Genomic DNA, 26,855 nt, shown 5'->3' on the forward strand with positions numbered 1-26,855 from the left:
AATACAGAGGCTTTCACCTGAAATCACCTAAGAAACTGTCTTAATGAGAAACATGGCTGGGTCTGTTCCCAGGGTCTGGTGTTCAATCATTTTTGAGGTTTTCTTTGTCTGTTTGTTGTTTTCAACTTTTCTTCAGGCTATACTGGGAATTCCAGAATTTATTGAGACATTCTGTTTATTAAGTAAACCTAAACTGTGCGTTCTAAAACTTTACTTTGAAGTATGACATATGTACAGAAAAGTGCCCAGCTCATAACTACAAAGCCAAATGAATTTTCCTAAGATAGACAAACTGTTCAATCCGCATCCAGACCAAGAAATGGAACATGACTAGCCCCTGAGTGGTCCCCTCACGCCCTGCTCTGCTGCTGTCCCCCAAAGGGCCGCCACTCTCCCGATGTCTAACACCACACTTTGTTTTGCCTAGAGCCACAGTGTGTTTGACTTGGACAGCTCATTAGATAGGAAATAGTTCTCAGAACCTGAACCCATGATTATAAGAATCTACAGGCTGCAGCGTACAAACTACCCTCCATTCACAGAAGTGGTGGGTGCTCCCATCGTTTAATAGTCTGTCATTTGAAAATCAGGTTGACTGGGTACGGGGGCTCATGCCCATAATCCCAGCACTTTGGGAGGTCGAGGTGGGAGGATCGCTTGAGCCCAGGAGTTCGAGATTAGCCTGGACAACATGATGAAACTCCATCTCTACAAAAAATACAAAAATTAACTGGGCATCGTGGTGTCTCAAGAGGAGGGAGGCAGTGAAGGGTGTTTTGCTTTTACAGGGGGTTCAATGGCATCCCCTACTGGTGAAATGTGGCTTTACACATCACATGAACTGACCACGGGCCCCGGGGGAGGTAAAAGAGGAAATCAGTTTCCCCGAGCCTGCAGGGTGAAGTCACCCATTCCCCAAGCACAGCGGACATTCTTATGGTCAAAAGAAAAACTGGAGAGAGATGATGACAGAGAAGTTCCAAGTTGAGAAGACAGTCTCCTGTTGGACGATAGGGCGGCCATCCATCACATAGCCAGCCGGCATTGTGCCTTTTTCCTGCACTCTAGGATTCCTGTTCAAATGTTTGTCCAAACAAATATCTTTTTTTTTTTTCTTTTTTAAGACAAAGTCTCACTCTGTCACCCAGACTGGAGTGCAGCAGTATGATCTTGGTTCACTACAACCTCTGCCTCACAGGTTCAAGCCATTCTCGTGTCTCAGCCTCCCAAGTGGCTGGGATTACAGGCATGCACCACCATTCCTGGCTAATTTTTGTATTTTTAGTAGAAACAGGGTTTCACCATGTTGGCCAGGGTGATCTCAAACTCCTGATCTCAAGCAATCCTCCCATCTCAGCCTCCTCAAGTGCTGGGATTACAGATGTGAGCCACTGCTTCTGGCCAAACATCTTGTTTTATCAGAGTAGTGAATAGATTATTGCCAATAAATCCACTTTATGGTCAATTTATAGAAATAGCTGTCCTGTAAAATGAGGCATATTCCTGCCACCATTTTTGGTTTGTGCTCACTCAAACCATACTTGAAATCTGACCGCACATCTGCTTCTATGTTCTTGCTTCTAAATTTGAACTTCAAATGAATTCAGCGTCTCCAGACTTCCCCAGGAGCAGAACAATATATTCATTTTTTAAAATACATCTGTTTAAAAAGAGTTCCCAACAACTTTTTCTTTTTTTTTTTTTTTTTTTTTTTTAAGATGGAGTCTTGCTCTGTTGCCCAGGCTGGAGTGCAGTGGTGCAATCTCAGCTCACTGCAACCTCTGCCTCCTGGGTTCAGGCAATTCTCCTGCCTCAGCCTCCCAAGTATGCTAGAACTATAGGCACGCGCCACCACTCCCAGCTAATTTTTGTATTTTTAGTAGAGACGGGGTTTTACCACGTTGGCCGGGATGGCCTCAATCTCTTGACCTCCTGATCTGCCTGCCTTGGCCTCCCAAAGTGCTGGGATTTCAGGTGTGAACCACTGTGCCCGGCCTTTTTTTTTTTTTTTTTTTTTTTGAGACAAAGTCTCACTCTGTTGCCCAGGCTGGAGTGTAGTGGTATGATCTCAGCTTACTGCAACCTTGCAACCTCTGCCTCTCAGGTTCCAGCTATTCTCATGTCTCAGCCTCCTAAGTAGCTGGGATTACAGGCACCCCCCACCATACCTGGCTACTTTTTGTATTTTTGGTAGAGAGAGAGTTTCACCATTTTGACCAGGCTGGTCTTGAACTTCTGACCTCAGGTGATCTACCTGCCTCGGCCTCCCAAAGGGCTGGGATTACAGGCATGAGCCACCAAATCTGGCCTCTAGCTTATTTTTCTAACACATAATTCCTCTGGGCATAATCAAGAGATAATCAGGAGTGCCCACTTGGTTCCAGGCACTACCGTGGTGATGGGAGAGACATGTTCTTTATCCTCCTGGAGCTTACTGATAGGAAGCAAGAAAATAAATCAACAAAACAGAGTCAGAGCATGATCAGTGTTTACAAAATGAAATTGGACCATTATGGTCTCTGGGGGTGGGGCTGGTGAGGTCTAACTTAGACAAAATGGTCAGGAAGTTTTCCCTGAGAAAGTGGCATTTGAATAACCACCTAAGTGAGGAAAAGCTTCCAGCCGTGCAAAGATCTGGGGCAAAAGCATTCCACGTAAGAGAACGGCAGGTGATTAGGCTCCTAGTAGGAACATGTTTGTGTGCTCAAAGGAAAAAGTGTAGGAGATAAAAATCAGATTGCACTGGGCCAGAGAAAGTTTGGGTTTTCTTCTATGTGTAATGAATGGGACATGACAAGAGAGGTTTTAGATGGGGGCGAAGTGTGATCTGTGGGGGTTTTTTAAATTTTTTTTTTGAGTTTTTAAGATTTTCATTTTGCGATGAAAAAGTCAAAACTTAAAATGTTTCTGTTTTCAAACTTTTTATTTTAAGATAATTGTAGATTCATGCAGTTGTAAAAAGTAATACAGAGAGATTCCTGTGTACCATTTACACAGGGGGATCTCAGTTTCTCCCAACAGCAATATAAAACTATGGTAAAATATCACAACCAACATAGTGACATGATTGTCAACAAGCAGAAAATTCCCATCACCACAAGGATTCCTCATGTTGCCCTTTTAGAACCACACCCACTTCCCTCCTGCCTCCACCCGTCAGCCCCTACCTAGCCTCCATTTCTCTAATTTTTTCATTTAAAGAATGCGATTTAAATGGAATCATACAGTATGTAATTTTGGAGATTGGACTTTTGGCACTTATCATAATTCTCTGAAGATCATCCAGGATGTTGTATGTATCCACAGCTTGTTCCTTTTCATTTCTGCGTAGTATTCCGTGGAATAGATGTACCCCAGTTTGCTTAAGCACGCAACTGTTGAAGGACATCTGAGTTGTTTCCAGTTTTAGGCTATCACAAGTAAAGCTGTTACAAACATTTATGCACAGGTTTTTGTGTGAATCTATCTTCATTTCTCTGGTATAAATGCCTAGGAGTACAACTGCTTGGTTTTACGGTAGTTGCATGTTTGGTTTTTAAATAAACTGCCAAACTGTTTCCCAAAGTGACTGTACCCTTTTCATTCCCACTGGAAAAGACTGAATAATTCAGTTTCTCCATATCCTCACTGTTTGGTGTTGTCACTATTTTTCATTTTAGCCATTCCGATAGGTATGTAGTGATATCTCACTATAGTTTTAATTTGCATTTCCCTAAATGTCTAATGATGTTGAATATATTTTCATGTGCTTGTCCACCATCTGTATATTCTCTTCAAGTGAAATGTCTCTTTGTGTCTTAAACTTGTGTTCTAAATGTTTGCATTTCTACTGTTGAATTTTGATTGTTCTTTATGTATAGTAGATACTAGTCCTTTGTCAGATATGCAGTTTGCAAATATTTTCTCCAACTCTGTAGCTTGTCTTTTCATCCTGCTATCTTGATGCTGGCATTGATTTGTTTTTATTCATTCACTTGGAGATCTTCTTGGTCCATGGTATTATGAGTGGTCTTTGATTGAAATCTGGATGTTTTCTGAGGCTCTTGATCTTATTTAGACCTTCTGCTTTAGTTGACCTTCTCTGACACTGTTCTGACAGGGGAAGAGTGGCTGTCACCTCATTATTGCCAGGTGGATGTAGAAATCCAGGTTCCCCTACTTGGCCTCTGTTGGTACCCAAGTTAGGAGCTAGTTATTCAGGGTAGGTGGGAGCAGGTAAGTGTTCTGGCCCCCACATGGTCTTCTCTGACATGTGGTGGGGGTGTCGCCATGACTACTGGGCAGTGGTAAGAGTCTGACTCTCCAGTGGTGTCCTGTGACAGCAGGGAGTGGGAGAGATACCTCATTACTGCTGGGTGAGAGGGGAACACAGGCTCCCTGGGTCTCCACTGACACCTGGGTGTCAGGGGGTTGGGCCAAGGCTCTTTACTGGCTGGTGGGGATAAAAGTCCTGGCTCCCTGCTTGACCTTCAATGACACCATCTCAGTGGAGTTTCAGGGGTGCCCTGTTGCAGCCTGGCAAGGGTAGAAGTCTAGGCTTCCCACTTGACTTTTGCTGGCAAGGTGAGTCCACAGGTTTTCTGTGCTGTTTGGCTGGAGTAGAGCAGCTATTGTCTAGAAGTTTTCTGCCTTCTAGACAAACCCTTTAGTGGTCCTTTGGCTACAGAGAATAGGCTTTTGTTGTGGTTTTCTTCCCCATCTGTGCCCTCAGTTGCAGCTTCTTCAATGTCAAGTATGGGATGATAAGGCAAAAAGGAAGTCCAGTGAAACCACCACTGTGCTGCTCCTCCAGTCCTAAGCTCCCTAGGTTGTCTGCTATCTTCTCTCTACCTTTTAAAGTCTTCTTTTGTTTATTTTATATATAATGTCCAGGGTTTTTAGTTGCACTTTGCAAAAGGATTAGGGAAAAGTATGTCTATTACATCTTCCTGAAGCAGAAGTAATCATGTGTTTTTAAAAGATCAATCTGATCGCTGTGTACTATTGTCATCATCTTTTTTTTTGAGACGGAGTCTCCCTCTGTCGCCCAGGCTGGAGTGCAGTGGCGCGATCTCGGCTCACTGCAAGCTCCGCCTCCCAGGTTCACACCATTCTCCTGCCTCAGCCTCCTGAGTAGCAGGGACTACAGGTCCCCACCACCATGCCCGGCTGATTTTTTTTTGTATTTTTAGTAGAGATGGGGTTTCACTGTGTTATCCAGGATGGTCTTGATCTCCTGATCTTGTGATCTGCCTGCCTCGGCCTCCCAAAGTGCTGGGTTTTATTGTCATCTTCTTAAACCATCTGGGATCTCAGGCACCCTCAGAGAAGTGAGTCTGTTTGCAAAGCCCCCAGTTGGACAGTGACTGTCCATGTCACCAAAAGCAAAAACATCCATGTAAGTAGAAAAAATAATAGTAAATGGGATCCATAAAGCCTCTAAGGAATGGTCCAATCTCTTTGTGCCTCTACCTCTGTAGTAATTAACCATGAACAAAATGACAACTACCAAATAGACATAGGATCAGATCCCAAAAGTATCAAACAGCTCAAGAAGTCATCTGATTTGGGAGGCCAAGACAGGTGGATCGCTTGAGTCCAGGAGTTTGAGACAAGCCTGGGCAACATCACAAGACCCCATCTCAAAAAAAAAAAAAAAAGGCCGGGCGCAGTGGCTCACTCCTGTAATCCCAGCACTTTGGGAGGCAGAGGCAAGTGGATCACAAGGTCAGGAGATCAAGACCATCCTGGCTAACACGGTGAAACCCCGTCTCTATGAAAAAATACAAAAAAAAAAAAAAAAAAAAAAAAAGCCAGGCATGGTGGTGGGCACCTGTAGTCCCAGCTACTTGGGAGGCTGAGGCAGGAGAATGGTGTGAACCCGGGAGGTGGAACTTGCAGTGAGCCGAGATCGCGCCACTGCACTCCAGCCTGGGTGACAGAGCGAGACTCCGTCTCAAAAACAAACAAAAATTAATTATAAAAAAGAAAGTCAACTGAGATATTCCCAGTTCTACACAAAACTACAGTCCAACCATCTAAGAGAGGAAAGTCACAGTATGTATTCAAAACCTTTTAAAATAAGATTTAGTAAAATAGTTCACTAAAAATTCTTAATTTGTTGACCCCAGGGACAAGTTTGTGTTTAGCAACTGATTGGGACTGTCTTTCTCACCCCCTTGTTTCGTTTCTTCACTCCCTCCCCTCTCCTCACTCAGTTCTTCACCATCCCTCTGGCCTCCCTTTTCTCTATGGTCAGGACCTGTGCTTAGGAAGTGGCCGCCCCCAGGCACTCAAGCCTGGACACGGATCTAATGGAAATAATCACTGTGTATCAGGTGCCATTCTAGGCACTTTCTACTCATCAGCTCCTGGGAAGCAGGTAGTTGTATTTTTATTCCTATGTTAGTGATGATGGCCCTGAGGCCCAAGAGTGGGTCACCCTGCAGAGCCAGGATCCTGACCCAGACACAAAACCCATGCTTTTAACTGTGAGGTCACCCGATCACTCGGCTCCCTTTCAGGGTTTTCCCTGCAGTGCACGTCTTACTGTGGAATGACAACTTCATCCCCTTTAAGGGCAGAAGCAGACATGGCCTGCAGCCATGGTGACTTCTTTTGGTGGGAAGACGGTCCCAAGTCAGGTGCAGTCATGGGCCCCTAGCATCTGCATTGGGAGGAACCTTGGAAATCATCTAGCCCAGTGATTTTCCCAGCCCAGTCATCTGAATCCTGCTGTCAGAATCTTTTCCAGACCTGGAAAAAGTACTGCTTAAAGAAAGCATGAAGCATGCATACCATCGATACAATTTATTATTTACTTGATCTTTTTCTTAAATGTGTTTGAAACATATTACTACCATAAGTAGATACTCTACATCACTTGCCATGAGTGGAAGGGACATATCAAAGTAGATGTGTGACTGCACAATAGCAGTAAGATGAGTGCTGCACTCAGGGCCTGAGGATCTTGCTGGGATCCTTCTGGGGCTGGTAGCCCACCCTCCACCTGCCTCCACCTTTCCAGGTGTGCTCACCCCTCACAATGCAGCCTAGCCTGCTCCACAAGGGAGCTGTCTGTAGAGGTAGGTCTTTTTTTTGGGGGGGGGGGGGGGCGAGGGGCGGGGGGAGACGGAGTTTTGCTCTTGTCACTCAGGCTGGAGTACAGTGGGGCAATCTCGACTCACTACAACCTCTGCCTTCCAGGTTCAAGAGATTCTCATGTCTCAGCCTCCCGAGTAGCTGAGATTAACAGGCGCCTGCCACGATGCCTGGATAATTTTTTGTATTTTTAGTAGAGACGGGGTCTCACCATGTTGGTCAGGCTGGTCTTGAACTCCTGACCTCAGGTGATCCACCCGCCTCAGCCTCCTCAAGTGCTGAGATTATAGGCGCAAGCCACCGCATCCAGCCAAAGTGAGTTCCTTGATGTGGATTGAGACAGAGAGCTTGCTGTCAGTGTCCCCAAAAGTAACAGTAATTCTACTTTCTCTTGATTCTGAGAGACAGCTTTTTTCACAATTGAGCATTTCTTCGTTTGAAACAGGTCTTAAGATGGATGGCCGGGCACAGTAGCTCACGCCTGTAATCCCAGCACTTTGGGAGGCTGAGGCGGGCAGATCATGAGGTCAGGAGATCGAGACCCTCCTGGCTAACACAGTGAAACCCCGTCTCTACGAAAAATGCAAAAAATTAGCTGGGCGTGGCGGCGGGCGCCTGTAGTCCCAGCTACTCGGGAGGCTGAGGCAGGAGAATGGCGTGAACCCGGGAGGTGGAGCTTGCAGTGAGCTGAGATCGCGCCACTGCACTCCAGCCTGGGTGACTGAGCGAGACTCCATCTCAAAAAAAAAAAAAAAGATGGATGTGTACGTTTAATAAGGAGGGCTTTTTTTTTTTTTCTTTTCTTAAAATCTGCCATGAATTTTATGACATCTTAAAAAAAGGAATGAGGTTCAACTATGGTAAATTGCTGTTTAGGGATTAAAAATGATCAAATAGCGGCACTTTATTTTGGTTCAACCTAACAGCATATGGTGATACGTTATCTTTTAGCCCTCATAGCAACCTCATCAAGCAAGTATTTTTAATCCTCTTTGGAAAAGAACACCAAGGCCCAGAGAAGCTGAGTAACTTTCCCAAGGTCACAGAGCTAGTGAGTGCAGGGTCAGGACTGGGACCCACGCCATCTCATCCCATTGTTTATATTTTTACCAACACATAGAATTCCAGCCTGAGCCACCTATAAAGGACCTTTGGGATTAATCTTAGTGCTCCTTTCCGAAGAAAAGAAAGTATTTCCACATCTTTTTAGGAGAAGAATGGAGTCAAAGGAGAAGAGGAAAGATGTCACCCCCCCAAATCCACAGGACTCCATCTCAGGAGAGTTTCCTGGCAACCATGCTATTAGGAATTTTGCAAGGTCGGTCATGGTGGCTCATGTCTGTAATCCCGGCACTTTGAGAGACTGAGGCAGGAGGATCTCTTGAGCCCAGGAGTTCAAGACCAGTCTGGGCAACATACTGAGACCTCGTCTACACACACACTAACACACACACAATTAGCTGGGCATAGTGGCGCACACTTGTAGTCTCAGCTACCTGGGAGGCTGAGGTGGGAAGATCCCTTGAGTCCAGGAGGTCAAGGTTGCAATGAGCTGCGGTTGCACCACTGCACTCCAGCCTGGACAACAGGGAGAGACCCTGTCTCAAAAAAAAAAAAAAAAAAAAAAGAATTTTGCTTCACTCCCCTTTAGTTCTTTTATATGGCCACACAGTTCTGAGTCCAGAGGACCTGAATTTACTCCATCTGCACATCTAGAATTTTCCGTGAAAGACTTGAATGGCAGGTATACCCAGCGGCATGCCAATAACATGCACTAACCAGGGACTGTGTCCTCAGGCCTGGCCCCACCCCCACCCACCCATCCTCCCGGACTCGTCCCGGCCTCCCAGGTCAGACTTGGCACGTGAAGACCAACTGGCCTGCTGCCCTGAGACTGCAGCCAGTCATCCCTTTGGCCTAAAGCACTGTGCTTAAATGTGCTGCTCAGAGAATCCAGGCATCTGTCCCAGCACAACCACCACCCGTTCCCACCTCCAGAATGGAATGAGCCTCAAGTTTGGTTGCTTCCATTCTATTGTCTTTGGGTTTTGGTCCAGAACTTACCAAACCCATCGGATAACCCAGCTTTTCATCCCAGCCTGACCCCCCTGACCCATGGATCTCACCCCTGACAGCAGTCACCTGATAGGAATGATGCCACCCCTCACCCTCAGAGGGCCCTCCTGGAGTTCACAATCATTTTGGGTCCCAGGTAATCAGGACAAATGACACTGGTGCTCCACTGCCTGGAGGAGGAGCACTGGGCAGGGCACAGGGCAGACACCTCCACAAACATGAACAGATTCAAGGATGCAGCAGGGAGTTTTCTCTTAGGATTCTGTTCCTTGAAAAAGAAGTGGCTAGAAAGCAGCGAGAAAGCCTCGCAAAAGGCAGCATCTTTGGTGCCAACACTTGGCATAGCCCCCTAATCCTCTGCACAATGTCCAACTCCCGGGGACCAGCCAGTGCTTGGTATTTAGTAGACGCTCAATAAATATTTGGAGAATGAATGAATGAATGGATGGATGAATGAATGAATGAACAAACGAAGGAATGAATAAGTAGCTTAGTGCATGGGGAAACATTCCCTAAACCTCTGGGGAATGACTGGATGAAGTGTAGGGAGCCCCCTGATGTCCAGTTTAAACTTCCACTCTCCCTCTTTCCTTTGCTCTTCTGAACTTCTAGTGCTTTCATTATAATCATATTTCCATGGTGAGAAGTTTTTTTTAAATTTTATTTTTAGAGGTGGGGTTTTGCCATGTTGCCTAGGCTGGCCTCAAACTCCTGGTCTTAAGCCATCCTCCCACCTCAACTTCCCAAATAGCTGGGACCACAGTCATGCACCACCACGCCCAGCCAGTTAAAAAAAAAAATAATTTAAAGACAGGGTCTCACAGTGTTGCCTAGGCTGGCCTGGAGCTCCTGGGCTCAAGCAATCCTTGGCCTTCCAAGCAGCTGGGACTATAGGCATGCATCACCACACAAGGTTTTTAAAATAGATTTTATTTTTTTAGGCCCAGTTTTAGATCTACAGAAAAATTGAGAAGATAGTACAGAGAGTTCCCATATACCCCTTCACTCACTTTTCCCTATGATTAATAGGCTATATTACTAGGTACCTTTGTTATAAATAATGAACCAATATTGATACATTATTATGAGCTAAAATCCATACCTTATTCAGAGTTCCTTAGGGTTTTGTTTTTGTTTTTGTTTTAGATTCACAGGGTTTATGTGTGGGTTTGTTACATGGATATACCACATGATGCTGAGGTTTGGGCTTCAATTGAATCCATCACCCTAATAGTGAACATAGGGCCCAATGGGTAGCTTTTCAGCCCTTGCCTCCTTCCCTCTCTCTCTCCCCACTCTTTTGGAGTCCCCAGTGTCTCTTGTTCCCAACTTTATATCCATGTGTACGCAGTGATTAGCTCCCACTTACACGTGAGAACATGGGGTATTTGGTTTTCTGTTTCTACTTTCATTCACTTAGGATAATAGCCTCCAGCTGCATCTATGTTACAGCAAAGGACATGATTTCATTCATTTTCATGGCTGCATAGTAGTCCATGGTGTATACATAGCACGTTTTCTTTATCCAGTGCACCACTGATGGGCACCTTTGTTGATTCCATGTCTTTGCTATTGTGAATAGTGCTGCAATGAACATGTGAGTGCAGGTGTCTTTTGGGTAGAATGATTTATTTTCCTTTGGGTATATGCCCAGTAATGGGATTACTGGGTCGAATGGTAGCTCTGTTTGTAGTTCTTTGAGAAATAGCCAGAGTTCCTTAGTTTGTACCTGGTGTCTTATTCTGCTACTGGATCCCATCCAGAATACCACATTACACTTCATTGTCATTTCTCTTAGGCTCCTCTTGATGGAGGCGGTTCCTCGGACTTTCCTTGTTTGGGGTGACCTTGAAAGTTTTAAGGAGTACTGGTCAAGCATTGTGTAGGCTGCCCCTCTAGTGGAATATGCTTGACGTTTTTCTCATGACTAGACTGAGGTTATGGATTTTTCAGAGGGAAACCCCAGAGAGAAAGACATCTTATCAAGGGCACATTCCATCAGGGTGAGTTATCACTATTGTTGTTGACCTGGGCCACCTGGCTGAGGCAGTGTTTGTCAAGTTTCTCTACTGTAATCTTCCTCTCTTCCCCTCTTTCCATACTGTCCTCTTTGGAATGCAGTGAGCATGCAATGCCCTCAACTAAAAAGTGGGGAGTTGCACCTCCCCCTGACCATTGTTACCTATTTGAAGATTGTCCATTCGGAACAAGCATGGCCAGCCCTTATATTTCCGTTCTCAGGTGATACAGTACACATTAAAGTTAGAAAGAGAGGTCAACTGTGAGTTCCAGCGGAGGGGGGTCTTGCCTTGCCTGCTTCTGTGGCCCCAAAAGAGTGCCTTTCACACTGCAGGACACCTCTTCCATGTTTAATCAATACCTCCTGAATCGAATCAAACCACCACCACTGTCTGCCAAAAAAGAAAAACGTGCAGAAGAGTCTACAGACTGTACAGGCCCCTCTGAAGGGCACAAGAGTCCAGGAAACAGGTTTTTATTACTTCACTCAGAGTTAATTAGATGGGAGCTGATTCACCAGCAAGATGCATGAGACACACCCTGGTGTAGACGAGTGAGACTTATCCCTAACATTCATAATACAGTCTGTACAAAGCATTTTTGCAGATAACAAGTCTTATCTTTTTTATGATCAGCCAGTACTTATCAAATGTCCACCATGTGTCTGGCACTCTGGGTTACAGAGGTGATGAAATGTAGTTCAATAGATGTAAACTTTAGATGAGATGTGTTAGTTTTCTATTGCTGCAGTAACAAATGACCATAATTCAGAGGCATAAGGCAACACCTATTTATTATCTCATGGTTTCTCTGGGTTGGAAATCTGGGTGCAGTGTGACCCAGCTCAGTTCTCTGCCTAGGATCTCAAGGGAAAAATCAAGGAGTCAGCAGGATTGTGTTCCTTTCTGGGGGCTTTGGGGAAGAATTGCTTCCAAGCTCATTCAGATGTTTTGGGTGGAATTCAGTTCCTTGTGGCTGTAGGACTGAGGTCCCACTTCCTTGCTGACTGTTGGTGTCACACTTAACTCCTAGTGTGGTTACCTAAGTCCCCTCACAAGCTTGCCATGTGGCCCTTCCATCTTCAAGCCAGCAACAGAGCATCAAGTCCTTCTCAGACTGGGATCTCTGTCATCTTGTTCTCCCCTCTCCCTTCTGAAGTCCTTCTCTGCCTCTACTTTTAAGGGCTCATGTGATTACTTTGAGCTTACCCAGATAATCCAGGATAATCTATTTGAAGGTTCACTCATGAGGAACTGCTATGCTCTTGAATGTTTGTCCCCCCAGAATTTAAATGTTGAAGTCCTAACCCCCAAGGTGATGATATTAGGAGGTGGTGTCTTTGGGAGGTGAGTAGGTCCACAAAAGAGACCCCGGAGGGGCCTCAGTACCCCTTCTACCATGTGAGGACATAGCTAGAAGGCACCATCTATGAGAAAGCGGGCCTTCACCAAACACTGAGTCTTCTGGCACCTTGATCTTAGACTTCCCAGCCTCCAGAACTGTGAGAAATAAATTTCTGCACTTTATAAGCCACCCAGTTTAGAGTATTTTGTTAGCAGCCCTAATGGACTAAAGCACTAACCTTGATTACTCCTGCAAAGTCGCTTTTGCCATGTAAAGTAACGTGTTCACAATCCCAGTCCCAGGGGTTATTAGGGCATGCAATCTTCTAGAAAGCCATAATTATTCTTACCACACAGTGCTTCTCAAGCATGAATGTGCATGGGAGTCACCTGCAGAGTGTGTTAAAAATGCAGATTCTGATTCAGTGGGCCTGAATGAGAGTGTCTATTTCCTACAGGATCCCAGAGGATGCTGCTGCCGTGGTCTATGGAGTACGTTTTGGGTGGCAGGGCTTTAGGCCAGAGGAAACAAATTTATAGCCCACAGCCCAGGTCAGACCCATGAGAGAATTTCAGTGCATGGAACCTGTGGTTCTCAAACTTAAGGGAATGTCAGTATCACCAGAAAATTTGTTAATATGCGGATTCCTGGGCCTCACTCCCAGGGTTTTTAGGTCAGAAGGTCTGGGGCAAGGCCCAAGAATTTGCATTTCTAGTAAGCTCCCAAGTGATGCTGGTCCAGGGACCACACTTCAAGAAGAACTGCATTAAGCCCATTGGTAGCCAGTTATTTTTAGGAGTATTAAGTGAGGGGAGCACTGAATGCCCTCTGGTTATAAAGCCTCATCTTTGAAAGTTTAGTCTCTTTGTCCTTCAGCTATGATTATGCCTCTGTGAATCACGTCTGAGGTGACACTGTTCCTTCTGTGATCTACCCGCTTTAATTGAAGGGTTTGGATTATCTTTTATATGCCAAGCTGTATGCTTCTGCCTTGGGAACACAATGAAGTGGGTAGATTTAAGAACACCTTGAACCACTCACATCACCAGTGGCCCCAAACCCATCTTTTAAAATTCAAAAGAATATTTTTGTTTTTATTACAAAAGCAATGCTTGTTTATTGTAGAAAATATAAATAAAAGAAAAAACATCCTCATCTCACCCAAAGGTAACTACTCTATTTTTTTTTATATCTTTTTCTATACATATCTGTCAATCCAAATATATTTGTAGAGGGTTTTATTTCCAAAAAGACCTGGTACAAACTGTGTTGTAACCTACTTTTCTTCCTTAATCTATTGTAAATATTTTTCAATGTGACCCCTTTGAGCCCCTAGTTTCAACACCCTTTATCCAATAAATAGAAACAAAATGCTGTGTTTCATTTTTCCTCCTATACACCTGCAGCTGGAGGGAGATTAATGAAAGGAAATGGCTGCAAAGTGGGAAGAGATCAATGGAACGATGAGGGTCAAGGAGAAGCAGGCTCCTATGTCCCCAGCAGTGAAGGGCAGCTGTAGTTTGGGGTTGTGGAACCAGCTTCTTCCCACCTTTTGTTTGGAGCCAATGATTCAGCTGAGCACTTCTGGGTCCGGAAATGCCTCAGCACCAGAATCAAGTTCATACGAAAGCTGAATCAGGAGAATTTGTCTCGTTAATGGAGAGCACAGCCACAGGATCAAAAGGGCTAATTTCAGGATAATTCTCCTGAAATCCTGCTAATTTCAGGAGAATTCATTGCTTCCAGAATTTTAGAGTATTGGTAAAGGTGGGTTTGGGGTAAGACCTTACTTTCCTTTCTCTATGAACTACAAAAACCTGCTTTCCAGTGGGTAGCGAATCATGAGGGCCAGAGAAAAGAATTTAATTGCAAATTTCTTAAGCTTCACCAGTGAACCCACTAGAAATAGACAGTGGACAAAACAGAGCAAGTAAATCCAGGACTCGTGAGTGCAAACAGCTTGTGTGCTACCCCAGAGGATTTCTCCTGTAGCCTGCAGTAAATGTGTGAGCTCTAATCACCTGGAGGGATGCATTCCTGGGGCACAGCTTGGCTGAGGCTGGCCACAGCCCCCAGTATCATGACCTCCTCTTTCCTTTCTGCAGAACGAAGTGATCAGCCAGCAACTGTGCGTCATCTTCACACACTGCTACGGGCCCTACCCCATCCCCAAGCTCACGGAGATCAAACGGAAACAGACCTCACGCTTGGGTGAGTGGTTCCCCTGGGCCTGTGTTGGCTGCTGCTTTGTGATTTAAGGATGGGGAGCCAAAGAATGCCATAAAAAAGGAGGGAGGGGGTTCAAGGGCAAACAAGGTCGGTTCAGGAGTCAGGCCGGGGGAAATCAGAATTTCTCCTTTATTGTGTGATGACACTGGAGAACATACCTTGGGAATGTGGACAAGGAGATTTGCCAATTAAAGGGACTTTCTCCTCTAGACACAGACAGTGGGGCTGCGGAAGACCTCCTGATTCCATACACAACCCCTGCACAGGTGGCTCCTGAAAGAAGGCCACACTGCACATGGCAGCTCTGTCCCCCAAACTCCCCCCTCTAAAAGTCCTTCTTCCTCACTAAGAGGGAGTGAGCAGGAGACAGTGAGGAGCCAGGGCTGTTCCTCTAATGGAGATCCTTCTACAGGGAAATAAGAGAAAAGGAGAACAAAGCCCCCCCGACACACGCACCCCCATAAAAATATGAGGGGACATACCTGAGCTGCAGAGGCTGGATGCTCAGAAGTCCCATGACAGTATCAATAACCTCTTCTTCCGGGAGGCGTTCACTGTGCCGGCTCCAGCCACGCACTTGACCTACCCTATCTCAAGTCATCTTCAGGCCACCCCAAGAGGCAGGCACTGTGACTCATCCTACATTATGGCTGCAATATCAGTACAGGGTGAAGCTGGAACTTGAACCCAGGTGTGCCCAGAAGCCGTAATTTTGTCATTCTGCAGTCCTAGCTTCTGAGATTTTTCAGAAGAAACCTTTCCATCAGGCAGGAGGTTCTTTCAGAGGATCCTGGGGCTGTTGCAACTGGGTTGATCAACCTACAGAAAGGAGAAGGAATATCAGGCTGCTTTGAGGCCTGAAACATGAGCCTTCTGTTGGAAGAGCCTTCTGCCTGCTGCCTGGAGAGTTATAAAATATTAAAGATAAAGGATTCCTTTTCCTTAGATAGGTTGGGGACCTTTCCTACTTCCTGTTTCCCTTTCCTAATAAAGTTGAAGAACATCTGAGTAATAGAAGACTGAAATTTCTACTCTTTAGCAAAATTTGAAAGGGATGAGCCAGTTTAGATTAATTAAAAGGCTGAATTCATGGGACTATTTTAAAGTTATTTTTGTTCCCATCTTGAATAACTTGTTAATTTAAATGAGACACAACTTTTTGCTGAAATGGAAAATTTTAGCAGCTGAGTCAAAGGCTGTCTATCTTTCTGACCACGTGTGGGGGAAAACTGGGATGTGCCCAAGTCACAAGTACTTCTCCCTTATAGAAAATAGGTATTAATTAAAATGTTATCAGCGCAACACGTTATAAAGACCAGTCAAGTTAGCAAACGTTAGAGAGTGAGGGGTACATTCCCAGGACATAGCAACAATCTCTGATGTCTCGGTGCCTCATAAGACACCATCCTTAGAGCAAACTTTTGCCAGGATGGGAGGGAACATTTTCTCCTCCTGAATTTGCTGAAGTTTCTTTCACTAGCAGTTAAAAGTTTCTGATTTGGGGCCGGACATGGTGGCTCATGCCTGTAATCCCAACACTTTGGGAGGCCAAGGCAGGCAGATCAAATACCATCAACATCCATTGAGCATCTACTATAATGGTCACGTTTATTGAGGGATACTCGTGTGTCAGCCATTTTGCTAAGTGCGCTCCATAAATTCATTCATTTATTCCTCACTACTCTTAAGGTCAGGGGTTCAAGACCAGCCTTGCCAATATGGTGAAACCATGTCTCTACTAAAAATACAAAAAATTACCGGGGCACAATGGTACATGCCTATAGTCCCAGCTACTCAGGAGGCTGAGGCAGGAGAATCACTTGAACCTGGGAGGTGGAAGTTGCAGTGAGCCAAGATTATGCCACTGCACTCCAGCCTGGGTGACAGAGTGAGGCTCCATCTCAAAAAAAAATTTTTTTTTCTTTTTTTGAGACGGAGTCTCGCTCTGTCGCCCAGGCTGGAGTACAGTGGCCGGATCTCAGCTCACTGCAAGCTCCGCCTCCCGGGTTCACGCCATTCTCCTGCCTCAGCCTCCCGAGTAGCTGGGACTACAGGTGCCCGCCACCTCGCCCGGCTAGTTTTTTGTATTTTTTTAGTAGAGACGGGGTTTCACTGTGTTAGCCAGGATGGTCTCGATCTCCTGACCTCGTGATCCGCCTGTCTCGGCCTCCCAAAGTGCTGGGATTACAAGTCAAAAAAATTTTTTTTTTTAATTTAAGTTCCTGGTTTTCAGCTCAAGCATTAGAATTCCAAGGGTTAGCACCAAAAAGAAAAGAAAAGGCAGACCTAAAAGGCTCAAAGCTCATGATATGAAAGAAAAAGCATCATGTAATTATTAACGAATGGAATATAGAGCAGGTACATTTTGTGTCTTCAGTCCAGCAGCTCAAGCTAGCATAACTAAAGGTTGCCAAATAGTGGTTCTTTAGGGACCTGCTTTAAAGAAAAGACAAGAATGATTAGTGACAAGGATCTCAAACCAGCATCTCTGTGGGACCAGGCAGGTGATATAAATGAGTGAAATGGGTTCAGCGCTAGACAATAGGGAGTGGGGGGGACTGTGGCAAATCGGAGAGCACTGATGAGTGTGTGTGTGTGTGTGTGTGTGTGTGTGTGTGTTATGGTATCCTCTTGCCCTCCCAGTGAATTCTGGGAGAGAGTGTTAAAAGTGAAAGTAGAGGATATTAATAGTCTGGGAAGCAGGGATGGGGAACTGGCTGGAGATGAACAGTGGGTGTGATAGGTGAGCAGAGGGAGGCAGGTTACTGAGCAGAAAGTCAAGTGAAGAAATGAGTTTTCATCAACTCTCAGGCCTTCCCTTGCAGCCTCTTTTCCCTTTATCTGGATCATTTCAGAAGTTCTGGGGGGAGTTTTTTAATTAAAATGTTTAAAGAAAGTGGGATTACACAGGTGACTTTTACTGTTTATGCTTTTCTGATATTTTTAAAGTAAGAGCCTTTAAAAAAAAAAAATGAGAAGAAGTGAGGCAGCTCTGTACCGACAGAGAAAGGTGAGTGGAGGACCACCAGGATCACCGTCTGGGGCAGCACAGGGTTGAGGGTCTGAGTGAAGAGAATCAGTCTGGAAGGCAAATTCTGGGTCCAAGTTATAGCAGTCTGGGGAAAATGCAGCCAGGCCAGGGCCCCAAGGTACAGACAGAGAGGGTGAGTCCAACAGCTGAGTGTTCACATCCCCCAGGAAGACAGGAGCTTGGTCCTACCCTCAATAGTTTAGGACAACCCATAAATCCAGCCAGAGGACGCAGTGGGGTTTCATTTCAGCACAGCCCCTGGACCCCTGGGGAAGGGCCCATCAACAACAAAGGGGCCTACAGGCTAAGAAGGGCCCCCGGGTCCTCGGCAGCCTCCTAGAGCAAGTTTCTGCAACAGGAGTCAAGGCATTATTTCATTCACTCAAAAAACATCCATTGAACCTCTACAAATAGTATTATGGTCATGTCTATTGAGGGATACTCATTTGTCAGCCACTTTGCTAAGTCTCTCCATAAATTCACTCATTCGTTTATTCCTCACTACTCTGTGATGGAGTATAATGGGTACTGCAATTTCCATTTTACAGAAGGAGAAACTGAGGCATGGGTTGGATAAATAACTTGCCAAGGTTACACAGCTGAGATTTCTAGCCTCAGAGCCCATACTGTTATTACACTTTACCACCTTTCTGTACTAGACACAGATGAAAGGGTTTGAAATGGACAGACGTGGATACATCATAGCATGATGAGGCTACAGCAGGGGTGCATATGCTGTGGGAACTCAGCTGGGGCTACTGGGTCTGGGGAAAGTGGGGGAATCTGGCAAGGTTTACTGACCAAGGGCATCTGATCAGTATGTCTGAAACTTGAAGACTACCTAGGGATGAGCCAGGTTTGGAAGGGGCTGGAAGGGTGTTTTAGGTAAAGGAACAATAAGTGCAGAGCCCCAGAGGGGAGAGAGCACATAGCACCCATGGGGAACTGAGAGCCACCCATAGCTCAAGCACACACACAGTTTGACAGAGAGAAGCCAGAGAAGGCAGTGAAGCCCAGTCACAAGTAACCTTATTAAGACGTTTAGATTCTATCCTGGGAGCACTTGGGAGTTATTGAATGATTTGTAGCAGAGGAGGGGAGTGGCATGATCAGAGCTAGCTTTAGGAAGGATGGCTCCTGCAGTGAGGTGGGCCGTCAGATTGAGGGGGCCAAGATTGGAGGCAGAGAGACCAACAGAGGCTCCTGTAAGTTCCCAGGAAGAGAGGATGTGGCCCAAACTAGGGCAATATCAAAGGGAATGGAGGGAAATGGAAGATTCAAGAAACGTAGAACAGGGGGTGTTGATGGATATTCTCAACAAGACAGAAGTGCTGAGCTGAGGACAGACTGGCACCTTCAGGAGCCTCGGGTCTCAAGGACTGAAATGACAGGCAAATTGGAGGATCCTAGTGTTTAACCAAGCAGGCCATCCAATCAGAATGTCCAAGTTCGAATCGTAGCTTCTCCACCAGTCACTAGCTTGAACAAGTCCCTGTAAATTCTGTGTGCCTCAGTTTCTTCAACTGCACAGTGGGGATAATGTGCAACCAGGTTGCATATCACAAGTGCTCAGTAAGTAGTAGCTAAATCTTTATTCTAGAAAATGAGGGCAGGGGACTGGCTTATTTGCCACTGACCCCAGGAGAGAAAGGCTTGGACTTAAATCACCTGGAATGCAGTGGTGAGGGGAGAGCTCTTCTAAACCACTTCCTTTGGGCAGGGAGGGCGCTGAGCCCTGAGAGAGAGCAGCAGAGGTGGGGATGAGCGGCATTCTTAGAGACAGGGTAGGTGGGTGATTACCTTTCACACCTGAAAAGTTCATTCTAGCTATAGGTGAATCTTCTCTGGGGAAATGCTACTTTTAATCACAAATAAGCTATAAGGATTTCCTATGAAAAACTAAATTTCAGTGGCTTGACTGTTCCTCTGATTAGTCCTGTCTGCTGTTTGGTTGCTGTCTTGCCAATGAGTATTTTATCACCAAGATTTCCTTGCTTACTCTTATTTGCACCTTCTACAAGCTAAATCTAAACTTCATCCTTTTTTCCACTAAAGCTACCTTTTTTTCCCTTTCCAATTCCAGATCCTCATTTTCTTAACAATAAAGAAATGTCTGATGTTACCTTTCTGGTAGAAGGAAGACCATTTTATGCTCACAAAGTGCTGTTATTTACAGCCTCTCCAAGGTATGTATCATCAGTTTTGAAAGCAGCTGCATTATGACTTTGGCTGTTGCTATCACTATTTTTTGAAGTCATTTTTGGTGGTCTCTTCACCAAACTGGCAGATCATCTTAACAAAATCAAGAATTCAAGAGTACAGGGAAGCTGCTAGCATAAACAGCCTAGAACAAGGCGCCTTCTCCTCTGGGCAAATAAAGGAGGCAGGGGGAGCCGAGTTTGGGAGCAGAGCATGGATTTAGATTTTGGCTCCCTCGGCTAGGTGGCCTTGAGCAGTGAACAACCTGGGACCCCACACACAGGAGCCTTGAGACTGCCACTCTCCAAATGTCAGGGAACAGACTGTGGCATAAGTCACTGAAATACACAGGTCCTGACTTTACTTTTCCCTAACTGTGGAGTTAACAGACAATAGTATCATGTAGCAATAGGAAGAACTGCTCACCCTCTCTGCTCGCTCTGCAACTGCCTTTCTTCTCCTTTTGAGTAGAGATTGGGTTGACAGTTTAGAACCATATTGTCCAGAGACCTGAACAGGGAGGAGTGAGGCTGGGGCAGAGGAGAGATTGATGGTGAAATGAGGAGGCGACAGGAGAGAATGATGCCAAAATGAAGAATACCAAGAGTCCCAGCTGGGTGGTGAGCAGGGGGTGCCTGAGCTGGGTAAGGACACTGGGAACCCAGAAATGGAACTCCCTTCCAGGAAGTTTGCTAAGAGAATGTGTGTGACTAGCACTCCCTGCGTTTCTAAAAGCATCCAGGAATCTCCAGTCCCCCCACCAAAACCAAACACAAACCCCAGATGTCTGCTTTGCCACCGCAAGAAAAATATGTTTTCCCTTGCATAGTTTTCAGTCATGACACCGTAGACAAACCAGATCAATATTGTACCAATGTTAGATTCTTAGTTTTGACAAAGGTACCATGGCTGTGTAAGCTGTTAACATTAGGGAAAGCTGGGTGAGGGGTAAACAGGGACTCTCTATATTATCTTTGCAACTCTTCTGTAAATCTATAATTTCAAAAATGAGTTTAAAAAAACAGATACATATCAGCTTATTATTAAACATATTATCTGTATGTTCCATTGATAAGATCTCTACCCACAAAGAGCTTTTAGTTTAGTTGATGGGCAGGAAAGTGCATTGAAAATCCAAGACAGAAAATCACCCATAAGGGAGATGAGTAGGTAGTCAACAAATACTGATTAAATATCTATGATGTGTCAAGTTCATACTGGGACAGGATGTGGAGATATAGCAGAGACAGAAACCACTGAAGTCCCTGCCCTCATGAAGCAAAGCGTGTTCCATGGGCACCAGAGGGGAGGGAGTGAAGCCGTAGCCCTAGGCTTAGGAGAGATGCCATGAAGGTGGTGGCCACATGACAGGCCCTGAAAGATGGTCGGGGTTTAACAAGCACTCATTCTTTTCCAATCACCAGTTGGAGAATGAATGTAATTGTTCGAAACAGCGTTTCTTAACTTTAGAGTTTTAACTTCTAATTAGATTACGGTATAATAGGAGGGTTTAAATTAAGAAATGTAAGGATATACCACTGCTATATTTCAGAGTTGCAGGGGAAGAAACAAAGTCTTTCTATTGTCAGGAGAGCTGAGTTTTCTGTTTGTTTGTTTTTTGGGTTTTTTTGTTTTTGTTTTTATTTTTGCAAGCCATGGATTTGTGTGTGAGTCCTTTTTATCTCTTTTTTATGTCCTTGTTCAGGTTCAAAGCACTCCTCTCCAGCAAGCCAACAAATGACAGCACCTGCATAGAGATCGGTTATGTGAAATACTCCATCTTTCAGGTGAGCCCTGGTGTGGCCTGGACTCTGCTGGTGGGCATGGGGCACAGGTGGTTGCCTCAGATCCTCAGCCTGAGGATTGGCCACTTGGAGAAGTCCTTAGAATGAGCTGTCAGTCTCCTGAACTCCTGGCCCCTCCTCACAGTGCCCCTTCCGTTTCCATCCATTCATCCCTGCAGCATTAACTGAGTGCCTGCTATGCCTGACACTGTGCGAAGGGCTGGGGACACAAGGATAAAGGATGTCCTCTCCTGGGGACTCAGAGTCTGGGGAGGGAGGGCGGTGACTGAGTAATTCGTCAATTACAGTATACCGTAGGGTACTCTAGAGGAGTGAGACAATGTGCTGCAGCAACTCAGACCAAGGGAAATAAAGACAACCTCCTGGATGAGGTCTTATGAGTCAAAACATCCAAGGCTGAGAAGTTGGTGAGCCACAGGAAGGATAGGGCTCAAGAAAGCTGGTTAGAACATTCCAGGCAAAGAGAATAGCATGTGCGAAGTCCCAAAACTTTGGTTGAGCCCAGCGTCTTCAGGAGCTGCTGTGCTCTTAGGGAATTTGTATCATTTTAGCATCAGTCTAAATCTACCCCAATTAGGAAAGGAAGGCTTCTTCGTCCAAGGCCAGATGACATGACCATGTCTCCTTCTGTTTGGGGGGAGTTCGTGCCATGAACAATGAGTTTTGGTTTATGTGGTTTTTCTGAGGGGCACCACAGCTTTTTCCTCTTTTCCACCTTCCTTCAGTTATGCCTGATTCATAAATCCTGCTCTGCAACAATGTTCTTGCAGCTAAGAGAAATTCACTCACTCCCCAGCCAGCTTTGCAGCTGTATTTCTACAGCTCCAAGACCTTCCAGGCACATGAAGGCTGTGTAGGCCCCTGGGTCCCACCAGGCTGTCTTCCCACCTTCCAGGGTTTGTAAGACAATGTGGGTGACCTGGGGATAGAGTTTATAGAATGCTGACAGGCAGTTGTTTCTCCTCCAGTTCAATTCAGGAAGGACAGCCCTGGAAAGAGTACCAAGTGGGTAAGACTCAGGCTGGCCATTGAGTTCTCAGAGGGTCGATGAGACAATTCATGCCATTCATTATCACCTTCATGTCCCAGGTTCTTGCAGAGACCAAGTACGACAACATGAGAAAACCTTCAACTTCACATCTGCTGCATCATGGCAATTTTTAAGTGGGTTGTTGTAGTTCTAAGCCATAACCGATAAACCACTTCCCCACTAAGCATAAGACTCTATAGAATAGGTTCCTTTGGACTAGGAATTGGAGAAAGGATGAAAGAAATTTCCAGGCCAGGTGCGGTGGCTCATGCCTGTAATCCAAGCATTTTGGGAGGCCAGTGTGGGCTGAGGTGGGAGGATCACTTAAGCCCAGAAGTTCGAGACCAGCCTGAGCAACATGGCAAAACCCTGTCTATTAAAAATACAAAAATTAGCTGGGGGTGGTCACACACACACCTGTATTCCCAGTTACTCAGGAGGCTGAGGCTGGAGAATCACTTGAGCCTGAGAGGTCAAGGCACAGTGAGCCATAATTGTGCCACTGCACTCCAGCCTGAGCAACAGAACAAGACCCTATCTTAAAAAAAAAAAAAAAAAAAAAAAAAGTTTCCAAAGATAAGATAAGCCTGGGTGAGCTGTCCTCCTGAGGTCAGGAGAGTAGTGAGGAGGCTGGAGCCCCAAGGTGGGCCTGGGGAGTTGGCATACTCCAGACATCCAAGTGACCATGTCCCCTCACCCTAGGCCCTCCACACCATTTTCTACTGAGAGCAAAGTGGTCACAGCCCTTTCCTGAATGGCAGCTGTTGGGTTGGAAAGCTGGGTTCCATGCAGCCGTGGCTTTGCTTGGAGGGTGTTGAGGAAATGTTTGTGGAATCATGAGCAGTGAAGCACTGAGCTGTGCTTACACGTGTTATCTGGAATGTTATTCCCTTTTTTTTTTTTTTTTCTTCTGAGAGGGAGAGAGAGGGTCTGGCTCTGTGGCCCAGGCTGGTGTGTAGTGGCACAATCTTGGCTCATGGCAACCTCCACGTCCTGGGTTCAAGCCATCCTCCCACCTCAGCCTCCTGAGTAGCTGGGACTACAGAAGTATTTCATCACACCCAGCTAATTTTTGTACTTTTTATAGAGATGAGGTTTTGCCATGTTGCCCAGGCTGGTCTCGAACTCCTGAGCTCAACCAATTCACCCACCTTGGTTGGCCTCCCAAAGTGCTAGGATTACAAGCATGAGCTACTGCGCGTGGCATTATCCCCATTTTTAGAGATGAAGAAACTGAGGCCCAGAGAAGCTAAATGATGTGCCCAAAGTCTTAGTTCTAGTTAGAGATAGAGCCAGGATTTGAACCCAGCCTGCCTGGTAGCAAAGCATGGGGACATTGTTCTAGAATACCCTTTCTAAATGGGAATGTGCTGAGGGTAAGAACAGTTCTCAGGTCTTGAGCACTGTGTGTAAGGCTCGAAGCCAGTGGTTCTGAACCTCAGAGGCACACTAGAGTCACCTGGGAGCTTTGACAATTCCCAGTGCCCAGGCCATACATCAGACCAATTAAATCAGAAGCTAGGGGTGGGGCCCAGGCATCAGCATTTTGAGGTCTCCCCCACCTCCTCCCAGTACCCCAAAGTGCAACCAAGTTGGAGAACCTGTGCTCTCAGTTACAGCATTTCTTACACATTAGCAGCTCTCAGAATACCTGGAGAAGGGTGGAGCGCTTGTTAAAACACAGAGAACGTCTTAAAATGCAGATTCCTGGACCCCACTCCCAAACAAAGTTTCTGATTCTGCAGGTGTGAAAATTCACATTTTAACCTTTAGTTTCAGGGGCACATGTGCAAGTTCGTTAGATAAATTGTGTGTCACGGGGGTTTGGTGTTCCGATCATTTTGTCACTGAGGTAATAAGTATAGCACCCTCCTCCCACCCTCTACCTTTGAGCAGGCCCTGGTGGCTATTGTTCCCTTCTTTGTGTCCATGTGTACTCAATGTTTGGCCCCCAATTATAAGTGAGAACATGGATGCAGTACATGGATGAAGCTGGATTACAGGCATGAGATGGATAAATTCAGGTCTCCAGCTCCATCCATGTTGCCACCAAGGACATGATCTCATTCTTTATGGCTGCATAATATTCCATGATGCATATGCACCACGTCAGGATTCACTTTTTTTCTTTTTTTTTTTTTTTTGAGAAGAGTTTTGCTCTTGTTGCCCAGGCTGGAGTGCAATGGCGTGACCTCGGCTCACTGCAACCTCCGCCTCCCGGGTTTAAGAGATTCTCCTGCCTCAGCCTCCTGAGTAGCTGGGATAACAGGCCCCTGCCACCACGCCTGACTAATTCTTTTTTGTATTTTTAGTAGAGACGGGGTTTCTCCATGTTGGCCAGGCTGATCTCAAACTCCTGACCTCAGGTGATCTGCCTGCCTCGGCCTCCCAAAGTGCTGGGATTACAGGCGTGAGCCACTGTGCCCAGCCCAGAATTCATATTTCTAACACGAACCCAGGTGCTTCTGCTGCTGCTCTGGGACCTGTCTCTGAGAACCACTGCTGCCCCTCACCTCATTTCATCCTTCCAGCTGCCCTTCGAGGTAGCCATAATCCCCACCTTACAGATGAGGGCACACACTCAGAAAGGCGGAGTAAGTGGCCCAGGTTCCCACTGCTGCTTCTAGCAGAGCTGAGGTTCAAACCCAGGCCTGGCTGACTCCCAGACCCGTTCTCTAACTTCCTCCCTTCTATGGGCACCTAGGGCCCCCGCTAAACTCACCCAGCCCTGAGGAAAGAATCTTCCAGCCCATTCGTCTGGAGCATGAGCTGGAAGCTGGAAAATGTGTGCTCCCCCAGTGCTCATGAAGGGGGAGCTTACACTGTGAAGCCTGGGACTAACTGGGGAGGTTCCTGTAATAAGAATTTGGCTCACAGTAGGCGCTCAATAAATGTTTGCCAAGCAGCCTCACCGAACGAGACCTCCATGGGAAAAGGCAGACCCTGGAGGAATCCCAGGGCCTGTAATTGCTTTTGACTGGGGAAGGTTTCCTGGCCACATTAGACTCACGTTACTGTAATGGGAAGGGAAGATTTAACAGGCCCCGGGGACTTTTCCATGTTCCCGCCCTTTCCCCATAAAAGAAGAAAAGCCTCATTTGTGGCTTGAAATAGGCCAAGGAGGGCTGAATACGACCCAGCAGGAGGCTCCCAGGGGGCTGGCTCACTTCAGTCCATGCTGACAGAAGAATTTGAGTAAATGAGCCTGCTTCGGGTCTCCTCCCCCAAATCTGTTTAACATCACACGCCAGCAGCAAGGGCCGGACGCAGCTGAGGCTGCACCTGGAAGTGGGGGCCTCCGCGAGGCTGTGGGTGCCATTTGAATCCCTGCTTCATGCAGGTTGGCAACTGCCAAGAAAAACAACTCCACGAACAGACCCGCTGGCCTAATAAGCGTTCGTTTCACCCCCTTGCAGAAAGGCTTGTGCCGGCAGAGTTTGAAGGAGCCCGGGCCAGCCCAATTTAAATGACATTGGCCCCGGGATCTCCGTCCACTAAGGAGCAGTATTTCAAGTCAGCAGCCCCACCTGGAATACGTGAGACCACGTGCTAGATAAATGCTCTGTAAATGTTCAGGGTGGTCATTATTATGGCTCTTATTGTTATTCGTTTAGCCTTTATAAATGGAAACTGCTAGGAGAATAAACTGATTTTAATAAGGCCCAATTCCAACATTTGCTGACTTGGTATTTTAAATGCTTATGACCCATCAGGGTGGGAGAGGGGAGGGTAAACAATGTTGTGTTATTTTACAAATCCTCAGGTGCCACCACCATCTCTGCGACAAGCAGATGGTCCCAAGAGCCCAAAGTCGGTAGGTGGGAGAGTCAAACACAGAGAGGCGAGGATTCGTGTTTATGGGCAGGGTGTGCACACTGCAGGCTGTTTGCTTGCTGTGTGCCAGGCCCTAGGATACAGCGATGGGCAAGACCTGGTTGTGCCCTCAGACTCTAGTGAGAAACAACACTACAATCGAGGATGATGCATGATTGCCTGATGTGACCTGCGGTGGGGTGGAGATCTGAGGAGCCGCTCCACTGCA

General features: G+C 46.1%; 1 protein-coding gene across 3 annotated transcripts in view; it reads left to right on the forward strand.

Annotated features, from left to right (window-relative positions):
• ABTB3 (ankyrin repeat and BTB domain containing 3) overlaps positions 1-26,855 on the forward strand; it is a 339,446-nt gene that overhangs the window by 300,181 nt on the left and 12,410 nt on the right. For all 3 annotated transcript variants that reach the window (XM_008004556.3, XM_008004557.3, XM_008004560.3), the window contains 3 exons: positions 14,625-14,730; positions 19,863-19,965; positions 21,684-21,765. In XM_008004556.3, the coding sequence (XP_008002747.2) occupies positions 14,625-14,730; positions 19,863-19,965; positions 21,684-21,765 (291 nt within the window). The remainder of the gene's footprint in view (positions 1-14,624; positions 14,731-19,862; positions 19,966-21,683; positions 21,766-26,855) is intronic.

The sequence above is a fragment of the Chlorocebus sabaeus genome, chromosome 11 (assembly GCF_047675955.1).
Source record: "Chlorocebus sabaeus isolate Y175 chromosome 11, mChlSab1.0.hap1, whole genome shotgun sequence".
Lineage (NCBI taxonomy): Eukaryota > Metazoa > Chordata > Mammalia > Primates > Cercopithecidae > Chlorocebus > Chlorocebus sabaeus.